Source organism: Girardinichthys multiradiatus, chromosome 4, assembly GCF_021462225.1.
Source record: "Girardinichthys multiradiatus isolate DD_20200921_A chromosome 4, DD_fGirMul_XY1, whole genome shotgun sequence".
NCBI classification, from domain to species: domain Eukaryota; kingdom Metazoa; phylum Chordata; class Actinopteri; order Cyprinodontiformes; family Goodeidae; genus Girardinichthys; species Girardinichthys multiradiatus.
In genome coordinates this window covers 47305022-47316310 of record NC_061797.1, presented here as the reverse complement: position 1 = coordinate 47316310, position 11289 = coordinate 47305022, and the positions used below count along the sequence as shown (strand labels likewise).

At 41.9% G+C, this 11289-nt stretch overlaps 1 protein-coding gene across 6 annotated transcripts in view; it reads left to right on the top strand.

Moving 5' to 3' along the window:
• The first annotated feature begins 1067 nt into the window (after positions 1-1067).
• The window catches only part of zgc:158464 (uncharacterized protein LOC791139 homolog), a 114909-nt gene continuing 104687 nt past the window's right edge, over positions 1068-11289 (top strand). For 2 of the 6 annotated variants that reach the window (XM_047363198.1, XM_047363199.1), the window contains exon 1: positions 1149-1944. In XM_047363198.1, the coding sequence (XP_047219154.1) occupies positions 1525-1944 (420 nt within the window). In that variant the 5' untranslated portion in view covers positions 1149-1524. The other 4 variants (XM_047363202.1, XM_047363197.1, XM_047363200.1 and 1 more) reach the window with 4 other exon arrangements.

Genomic DNA, 11289 nt, shown 5'->3' with positions numbered 1-11289 from the left:
AGCAGTAGTTGAATTTAGGACTGAAAAAAGTAATAACGGATTCTGCGTTGATCTTCAGAGCATGAAGTTGTCTCCCTCCTGGGCTAGCCATGGTTAAACTCTGATCTGTGCAGTGTGACTTGCTCAAGGCTGTCTGTGGTGATATTAAAAAGAAAAATTGCTTCATAAAACCCTGCTGCGCTGCAACCGTGACTCCTCTTAATACAGACTGTTGCTGGAGTTTGTTTCCTGGAGAGAAAAGGGGACTTTTTTCATTTGTTGCCCATTGTCAAGACAATTAGTGTCAAGCAAATGAACAACTGGTCATTTCTGTTAAAGGTACTGAAAGACACCTTGGAGAACAATGTTTACTCGTGCTGATTTTTTGAACAATTTACCACATCTAGTCATGGATTTGCGTAATGGGCTTTGTGAGGACAGTACCCAATGTTTATACAGACTTCAGCATCCTCTCTGCCCATCATTTGCAATGCAATTTGCAATTAAAACACTGCTGTGGCCATCTGGATACGAGAGCACTAAGAATGAGCAAAGGACACTTTACCCTTGAATCCCTTTGAAGGGAGGTGAAGAGCTTTGCTGGCATTAATTTTCCACACTCAACATGTCTGAATATAAAAAGTAGAGTATATTTTTTAGAAGAACTGGCCTGCCAACCTTTATCTTAAATTAAACTAAATCCTATTTCATAGGGCTATCCCTAACCCAAATACAGCCAAATCCCATTGATCTTACTCACAGAGCTCATCTGTTCAGCCACTAAAAGAGGGACTGCTGCCATTACGCTTTATTCTTTATTTAATATAGAAAATACTTCATTACCAGTGCTTCTTTGTTGTTTTCTGTGTTTCTCCTTAAACCATCACAGAGGTTATTGTGCCATTGACGGGACAAAATATTCAATTTGTCAAAGGATACGAAAGTGCACCTCCTTGTCTTTTGGTTTCAAGTGTCTCTCTGAAAATCTTTGCTTTTAACGGGTATGAAGTTATTTCTCTTTGCTTTTCTCTTTCCTCACTAAAACATTTGGGGCACCCAACTCTGTGGGAAGGTATGGTTATGGGGGCAATAAGTCGGTGCGTGCAGCTGTGACTGTGCTTAGGGTCCATGGCAGCCAGCGCGGATTCAGAAGTCCGGTAGGTGGCAGTGAGTGTTCTCAGGTATGGAGGAGGACAGGTTGCAGGAGGTAGGGGAGACGTGTGTTCCTCTTACACAAGCGCTCCTGCGTTGCGTCGTCTGGGAAAACTGACGTGGATCGGAGCCGAGCGATCAGAGCGACAGCTGCGTGTATGTCTGTGTGTGGGTGTGTGTGCGTGGCCGTGTGTGAGTGTGACAGCAACAGAGTTGCGGCGGGGCAGATCAGAAAAGTCCCCGTGGCTTCCTCGGTCCGCCACGAGACTGGCGACACGCTGTGAACCCGGTCTGCTGGGTGACCCGAGGACCCCACACTTTAATCGGGCTGCGCTGGCGGAAACGGTGGAGCTGAAATTACATTCATTGACTTCAGAGCGATGAACTGGCAGTATGGCCAAGTGGTTCAAGGAGCACCTAGGATTCAAAACCGCCAAAGCGCCGGCGCCACCAAAACCGGACTACAGACACTGTCACACCGGTGTACCCGGGTTCCAGCAAACGGACTCTGGGGCCACTTTTCCGAGTGCCGCTCAGCCAGACATCCTCGCTGCGTACAAACTACAAAAGGAGTTGGACTTCGAAGACCCGTACACTCCCGGTGGAAATATTTCTTTCGGTTCAAGCTTGAACACTGTTCTCCCGTCGGATAACAAGTATGTGTCGCCGAAGCACCGACTTATCAAGGTGGAAACAATCGAAAAGAGCAGCCCGGCTCCGGGCGGCGGTGTCACCGTCAGCCAGGCTGTAGCTGTGGGGAGCGTTAAGTCTCCTACTTCTTCGCCTCCCTTGGAACAAGACAACAAGGAAAAGGTGGGAGACGTTTGCTCGCAGCAACTTCGTAAAAGTTTTTTATTGTTGATATAACTAGAATTAAAAACAGATTTTATTTTCGCTTTAAGAACTCGGCTCTGACTTTCACAAATCTGCTGCCTTTCTCTTTATTAAAAAAAGAAAAGAAGGCACTTGCCCAACTTCTGTTAGTAAGGACAGAAGTTACAACTGGCAGGACTTATCACAGCAGCTTGAGTTGCGCCATCAGCCTTAGTCTAAAATCCAACGTGGAGTGCTGTCATTTATTATACAACTCTACCTATTTAATATAGTTAGAGTGGTAACATTTTTTTCGAAAATGATACAATTCCTAAACGTTTTAATCTCGGCTCATCAATCTTGTAAGTGGCCACTGAGGTGATCTCTTCAGAGAAAAGTTCATGACTGTCGGGCTATATGACTCTAATTTGATCCTCTTTGCACAGTGCTTTGAACCACCTCTCACCTGAACTATTCAAACATGCCCACAGCAAGGTGGAAATAGGGAGAAGGTATGCAGGATATGCCTTGGAGCGCAGCTGTCATCTCTTGAGATCTCAGGAATCCATATTCTGGGTTCATCTGGTGAAAGCTGTTGAGATGTTGGGCGTCAGCAAGCTTCAAGAATTGCTGAATAACTGAGTGTGATCCATCTGAGGAATGCTTCCATGTGATTGTTTGGTTTATCAGCTGAGATGAAAGAACAGCCCTGTGAATATACACTCCTTACAGGCCTCAGATCATGCCTCAGTCACGACTGAATGCTGACATTTTTCTGGTTCCTTTGCTTTAACCTTCTCTTTACTTCCTCCTCTGCGTTTGTTTTGCTTTGCGTCTGTCTTTTGACATGTGGCAACTTCACAGTTGGTTTTCATTCACTGCTTTTATTTGCAATGTCTGCAGCCTGTCATAAGGATGTTGTATTAAGCAAGACTGAGATTTTTGATGAAGGCAAGTGTTACATACAAAAAATGTGAATAAAGGAAGCTTAAAGAAATCATATTCTGTTATAATGTTTTATTTTCACCCACTTCCAAACAACTGGTTTTACTTCTACCCTCAAACATGTGCAGGTTTAATAATGACATAGTCAAACGTTATCAAAAACATAGTTTTTTACACTTCAGCTGCTCAGGCAGAGTAAATAGATTAAAGTTGTCTCATATTAACTGAAGCTTATTGGAACCTGCTTAAGTCAGGGATTCTGCTGCGTCTGAGCTTCTAATGTCTCATTATGTGCAGACACGGCTGAAAATGACAGACAGCTGATAGAATAGTATGAGCTTGATGTTATGAGGTTATGGCAGAGCTAAACCAGTACCGACAGCCGGTGGGCTTTGGGTGTGTGTCAAGAGAAGAAAGGTTGAATAAATACGGATGAACGAATAGACAAACCTAGAAAACACGTCACCTGGCAGTCTTTGTGGTTCTCTATTTTCTGAATGTGGAAAGTGTGAATTTACCCACAAGTAGTCCTTGTTAAACTTTATTGCCCAAAGTGGTGAGAGACCCCTCCAAATGATTGAGTTCAGGTGTCCAATTGCCTCAATGGCCACATAGGTGTAAAAATAAGCCAGTAAGTATGCAGACTGCTTCTAGAAAAAATCACAGAAAAGTTTAGTACTGCAGTAGGCTGCTCAGTCTGTAGCTACAGACCTGTAAACCTTGTTTGTCTTTAGATTAGCTGATGAACAGTGTGTTGAGATCCTCATAGGATGGGTTTCTAAACCTTACATCCAAACCTTGCATCACCGAGTGCAAAATTGACTGTCAGTATTTATTTCTTTAAAGACGCTTTTAAAAACTGGACAACCTTCCCAGACGTAGCTGAAAATGGGGGGGGGGGGGGGACAATTCCATATTGAAGCCAATAAATTAAGATCGGGTTGTCATTAGATTTCAGATGTGTGTGTAAAGGCAAGTGTCTCAGTACTTTCGGCAATATGATGTATGTTTATTTTTCATGATGCCAAGAAGAAACTCGGATAAAACAGGACTACAAGATAAATCACTGTGTTCCTTCATAGCTCCATAGTGTTTAGCGGGAGTTTGTGTGGGAGCTGACGATTTTCTCTCCCACTCTGCTGCGGATGTTAATTGTTTGTAAATCCATGTTAGAGAAACTCAGTTGAGGATAAATAAAAACATGGGAACAAAGGCTCTTTTTTTTATAAACACTGGTTCCAACAAATCTCTGTGGGAGGATGAGCTGTTTGCCGTGTTTTATATCCTGTCCTCTTATTCTGCAGATTGGTGTTAAAAAGGTGAAAATGCTTGGTGTTCTCATTAGGGCCTGCCTTGTGTTAAGACAGTCTTCATGCTACCTTTTCATTTATTGTTAATTTTAGGGATGCACTGACTAGTTGTTTCCTGGCCGATATCAGTTTCTTTGAGGACTGGCCTGCAGATTCAGATGTATTTTTCTTGGAGACTGCAATACAAAAAATAGAACAAAATGGTGGAAGTTCTTAGTTTTAATGCGTTCACTAAATAGAAAAAAAATCTGATCTTCATTTTTTCCACTGTTAATCCCTGTTTACAGCCAGTCAAGGAGAAACTGGCCAATTCCGATCTTCGGCTGATGGTTTGGTTTATCTCCAGCTATTTCTGGATGGATTCTGGCACATCTTCACACAGATATCTGTGCATGCATGCTCATAAATGTATATGTTCATTTTCTGACTGAAGAGGCTTAACACACACTTCTGACTGAGCAAAGAGCACATGGGTGTCTTAACAGCACAGCTTGGTTACATTGATGTTTTAATTACTTGACTCATGAATGCTAATTACATCACTGCTTACCTAATGCCTGAAATGCCAATAGAGGCATCAAGGGAATTTTCTGAGTCCATTTCTATTCAGCAGACTCCAGAAGAAGGAAAAGCTTGATAAAGAAGTTTTCTGTTGCACTAAAATCAAAACTCTGAGATTTTTTTCTATGTATGTAGTTTCATCGATTATTATTGGAGATCTTTATTTTATTTCCAATATAACTTTGATGCACATTAACTTTACTCACAGTTTAGAGTTCACAGGAAATTGTGATTTGTTTTGTTTTTAATTATGCGAACCCTTCATGGTAGAGTTAGCTGAGAGAGATGATCAATTACCATCCTGCCTTGAAACTAATTAAAGGCCTCATCTCCCAGCTCATCGCTCCACTCAGCGCTACACTAACTCCTCTCAAGGACGCCCCAAAGTGATGACGGGCTCTGTTCGACAAATGTGTAAACAGGGGCATTTGGGTGAAGCTGACTGACAGGCTGCTGCTTCTCTATGAAGCACCACACGCTATCATTGCTATCTGTTTGTTCACCTGGGAAACTGTTTGGCTACCTTCAATGCTCACAGCTCGACCAGCTGTGGATTTATCTATGGAAACGTGTGGGATCAGACTCTGACAGTTGATTATGATAATCTTTGGTTCATCAAAGAATACTGTCTGTTTAACAACTACTCCTTGGTAAAAAGTTAGTCTTGTGTCCGAGCAGCAAAGCTTAAAATGCCACAGAAGAACAATTCCCGCTTTTGCAAACACATATATATTTCATGCTCAGAATATCCATCTCGCTGGCTGATCAATATGAATGCACATGTAATATGTGTGAGGAGAAGATCTTCGATTGGAAAGGTTTAAACATTGCAAAATATACGGAGGTCTTTGATGGATCTTAGTGGGATTCTTTTCCTCGACCCAAACAGTTTCTGTTTTCCACCAGATGTACCAACCACCGTCTTTTATACATCAGGAGCAGGCAGAGCAGGTTCATCTGAGAGATTCCAGTGCTTTCTGTGCATGGCTAAACTCTGCTCAGCTTCATTTCCTCGCATCCTGAGTGCCTTCGGTCTGCTGTTCAGCCTTGTTACTCCAGATCAGTGGTGTTTTATGAGTGCATATGTGTGTGACCGGCCGTTCACATACTTATCTTTGCTACAGACCGGAGACCTGTCAAGATCACCTGGGTCTGTAAGAGTGCTCCTCTACAAGGAACTACACAACAGCTGAAAACATCAGACTCTGTTATGTTTTTTCTTATAGCAGCTCCTTTAGATGCAGTCACCTACATACATTGCCTTGCAAAAAGTATTCATACCATTGAACTTTTTCATGTTTTGTCACATTGCAACCAAAAGCTTCAATGTATTATACTTTGATTTTATGTGATTGGCCAACACAGTAGTGCATAATTGGAAGTAAATCTGATATAATGGTCTGGAATGTATGACATGTGCATTCATCAACAATTTGTTGTTACCGCCATTTGGTGCAAATATAGTTATACGTCTTTTGCAGTATGTCTAGCATCGTTTTACATCTAGTGACTGAAACGTCTGTCAATTTTAGCCAAATAGCTCTGGTTCAGTAGCAATAGGTAGAAAGCTTCTCTGAACAATTGGATTCAGGTCTGGGCTTTGACTGTGCCATTCTAACACAGACGTGTTTTCCATTGTTGCTCTGGCAGTATGTTTAGGTCTGTTGTCCTGCTAGAAGGTAAACCTCCAGCCCTAAATTAAATCGGTTGCAGCCTGGAACAGATTTTCTTTATGAATTACACAGTATTTAGCTCCATCCATCTTCATATTAATTCTGTCTAGTTTCCCCATCCCTCCTGAAGAAAAACATCTCCACAGCATGACACTGCCACCTCCATGTTTTATATTGCTGTTATTCTTGTCACTCTTTCATAAATGAGATTTGTGTAGAGTTTATGACACAGTTTCTCTGCCAGCAGATTTTCCCAATGAATTGTGGTTACTCTGGAGCAGCTCCTCCAGAGTAACCAAAGGCCTCTTGTCTACTGTTCCGATTAATGCCCAACCTGTCAATTTTGGTGGATGCCTGTGTCTTGGTAAGTTTGCAGTTGTGCCATTTACCTGATGGATTGAACAGTGCTCAATGAGATGTTGACAGATATGGATATTGTTTTATAACATAACCCCAATTTACACTTCTCTGCAAATTTGAGGGCTAGGGGTAAAGGGGTCTAAATACAAATGTACGCCACTTTTCAAATTCTTTTTTGTATGATAATTTTGAAAATTATGTCCTACCTTATGTTTGTCTATCACATAAAATCTCAATAAAATATTTTAAAGGTTTAGACAAAATGTGGGAAAGTTCAAGGGGTGGGAATACTTTTCCAAGGCTTGACATTAGCATGCAACTCGTCACATTAATAACAGGCTGGATGGTCACATTAATAACAGGCTGGACGGGTTTATTGGCTATTGCACTCATTTTTCATTTTCAAAACTGTTTCAACAGCAATCAGAGCATGTTTAATTAGGCAAAGCTGATTAAATAAAACCCAGTGAAAATGTATAGCAGCAGCTGAAATGAAGTAATGTTTTGAAGTAATTGTCACTGCTTTAAGACTTAAGCACAGGTTGAAATAATCAACAGATTTGTGTGACAGCTGTGTTTTGCATGTTTTTGAACCTTGCAGCTGTTGTTTTTCATAATCAGCACAAGACACATTGTGACACATCTTTAAGCAAGAAAGTAATTATTCTAATAACTAACATCACTTGTGAGGGTAAATGTGTGTTGCAATGTACAGGGGTTGGACAATGAAACTGAAACACCTGGTTTTAGACCACAATAATTTATTAGTATGGTGTAGGGCCTCCTTTTGCAGCCAATACAGCATCAATTCGTCTTGGGAACGACATATACAAGTCCTGCACAGTGGTCAGAGGGATTTTAAGCCATTCTTCATGCAGGATAGTGGCTACGTCAATACGTGATACTGGTGGAGGAAAACGTTTCCTGACTCGCTCCAAAACACCCCAAAGTGGCTCAATAATATTTAGATCTGGTGACTGTGCAGGCCATGGGAGATGTTCAACTTCACTTTCATGTTCATCAAACCAATCTTTCACTAATCTTGCTGTGTGTATTGGTGCATTGTCATCCTGATACACGGCACTGCCTTCAGGATACAATGTTTGAACCATTGGATGCACATGGTCCTCAAGAATGGTTCGGCAGTCCTTGGCATCTAGCACAAGTATTGGGCCAAGGGAATGCCATGATATGGCAGCCCAAACCATCACTGATCCACCCCCATGCTTCACTCTGGGCATGCAAAGTCTGGGTGGTACGCTTCTTTGGGGCTTCTCCACACCGTAACTCTCCCAGATGTGGGGAAAACAGTAAAGGTGGACTCATCAGAGAACAATACATGTTTCATATTGTCCACAGCTCAAGATTTGCGCTCCTTGTACCATTGAAACCGACGTTTAGCATTGGCACAAGTGACCAAAGGTTTGGCTATAGCAGCCCGGCCGTGTATATTGACCCTGTGGAGCTCCCGACGGACAGTTCTGGTGGAAACAGGAGAGTTGAGGTGCACATTTAATTCTGCTGTGATTTGGGCAGCCGTGGTTTTATGTTTTTTGGATACAATCCGGGTTAGCACCCGAACATCCCTTTCAGACCGCTTCCTCTTGCGTCCACAGTTAATCCTGTTGGATGTTGTTCGTCCTTCTTGGTGGTATGCTGACATTATCCTGGATACCGTGGATCTTGATACATCACAAAGACTTGCTGTCTTGGTCACAGATGCGCCAGCAAGACGTGCACCAACAATTTGTCCTCTTTTGAACTCTGGTATGTCACCCATAATGTTGTGTGCATTTCAATATTTTGAGCAAAACTGTGTTCTTACCCTGCTAATTGAACCTTTACACTCTGCTCTTACTGGTGCAATGTGCAATCAATGAAGACTGGCTACCAGGCTGGTCCAATTTAGCCATGAAACCTCCCACAATACAATGACAGGTGTTTCAGTTTCAATGTCCAACCCCTGTATATTATAACTATAATGTTGTCAAGTTTAAAGTGTTATTGTTATGAAAGTGTGCTTTGTACGGCTGTAGGAGAATACATTTGCAGCTTGACTTACTGTTCTCAGAAGCATTAAAGAATGCGGTGCATTTCCTGAACTATCTGAAACATCTAAGGCATCCTCTAACACTCGTCCTGATCAGTTTCCATGGCAAGCAAAGCCTATATTAAAGTCCTTCCCTTGCCTTACAGCCAGTGACAAAAGAGCATGTCGATTCACTCCTGACCTGAACGCGAAGGGAATTTTGAAAGAAAGGAAAGGATAAGCTCAACCACACGCCAGCTTCCTACTTCCCTATTGAAGAGTTCTGTCAGTGGAAAAGATGTGGCAGAACCTGAGAACAAAAACGTTTGGTTTTTTATTAAGATATCATTTTGGTAACCTATTCTAATAACATTTTTGGCAATGTAACTCTGTGTAGTAAATGAGCATAAGAATCAGTCATGGTTAAGATTTTAGCACCAACCACCTCAAGTGCAGCAAAGTTACAGCTCTGGGAAATGATGGCTTTTAGCCATTGTTTGCTTATTTTCTTTTCTCTGTCCATCTGCAAGCCTTCTTTTCAGTTTAAAGAGTCCCAGTAGGGTCTGCTTGTGTTTGTGTTGCTCAGTTTTCTTTTTCTAACTTTGGGCCTGAACATCAGTCACATGACTCCACCAGGTCACAATTAGCCCTCAGACTGGTGCTGCAGCTGGCCGCTGGGGAGTTGTAGACACATGGCTCTGTTTTGTTTAATGACAGTGTGCAGCTGAATCCAGAGTGAGGGAGCCCTGGTCTGCAGGCAGATCGTCACAGATTAAAGAGAAATACAAACACTTGCCTGCCATTGAGACCCAAAGAACAGATCTGCAAGAATCTCTACCCTTCTTTTAGCAAAAGAAACAAGCTGCAACTAAATAGTTTTGTTTACATCGGAGGGCGCTATGATGTTGAAGTCATGCAGATAGTGACTGGTTTACCGTTTCATCTTCTGATTAAAGACGGGTCATTGTTTTTGTGACTGTAGGTGGCAGTCAGACATCTATGTTTCAGAAAGTTCTGGCCCATGATTTAAATGGCCACAGACAGGCTAAGCACCTCCAGGGCTTCATGGCAAGACCAGGATAAACTGGAGTACGTATAAATAACAACAAATAACAAATTATTAATCCCCTGTCTGTGTTTTTTCTTTAAGAATGTATAGTTTTATTATATGATGACATTTTATTATGAGAGGAAGCTGCCAACCACTATCTGCAATTGTTTGGTATTATTTGGTTGCTCTAGGATTAAGGAAGTGCTGGCTTCCTGACAGGAAGTGTTTACAACTTGGTGACATTCCCTTTTTAACTTGACAAGTCTGTGCTCGCCCCTTTGTGTGGGCTGGATTTTCAGGTTGATGCTTGAATGCTGAAATGAAAGCAAAGTTAATGTTCCCGTCTGTTTGACTTGAGGTCCGGCTGTAAAAAACAGTGACAGTTGGTGACACTGTGAGGACTCGTCCCTCAGCCCACTTTGTGTAACTTTACTCACCTTTTGCTTTCCTGTCCAGAGAGGTGGGTGGCCAGCCACGTAGCAACGGCAGCCTGTAGAGCTCCACCCTGTTCTTGAAGATAATTGCTAGAGCTGACAACGGAGAATCAGAATGAGGAAGAAGATTTAGGTGACCTTGACGATGGCATGGTTGTAGGTGCCAGACAGACTGGTCTGTATACAGAAACTGATGATCTGCCCTGATTTTCACACACAACCATCTCTCGGGTTTACACAGATTGATCTGAAAAAGAGAAATTGTCCAGTGAGCTGCAATCGTGAAGATTGAAATGCCTTGCTGATGTCAGAGGAGAATGGACAGGCTAGTTTTAGAATGATAGAATAACAACAGTCATTTAAGCAAACACTCCTAACAACCAAGGAATGCAGAATGGCATTTCTGAATGCACCAAACTTTGAAACAGATGGACTACAGAAGTAGAACACCACAACTGTTGCCACTCCTCTCTGCTCAGATCAGGAAACTGAGGCTACAATTTGACACAGGCTCAGTAAGTTTGGACAAAATCAGATTGAAAAATAATTGCTTGATTTCAGCTGAAACATTCAGGTGGTAAGGCCAGAATTTGGCATGTAGAATATAAAATCATGGATCCGTCGTCCACATTGCATGTCTTAAGGTTGGGAGGGTGAATATTTCTGATTGCTGTATGTCAGCATACAGTCTTGTTATTTTTTTTCAGTCTGCTGCGGATATCCTAAATATATATTAAAGAAAAAGTTTTTCCATCATGACTCTGACCAAAGTGAAGAGTGAAATTGGTGCCATCACAATGAGAACAAATCACTCATGCCCACGTGCAGAGGATTACTATATTTTATAAAACTCTACAATTCCACCTTGGCAACTAAATTATTTTACACTCTTGAGCCGCACCACTTACTGTATGTAGAAAACACTGCCAATAAATCTATCACAGGGAGACTAGGACAGAGAAAGGAAATTGGATTTTGCCAA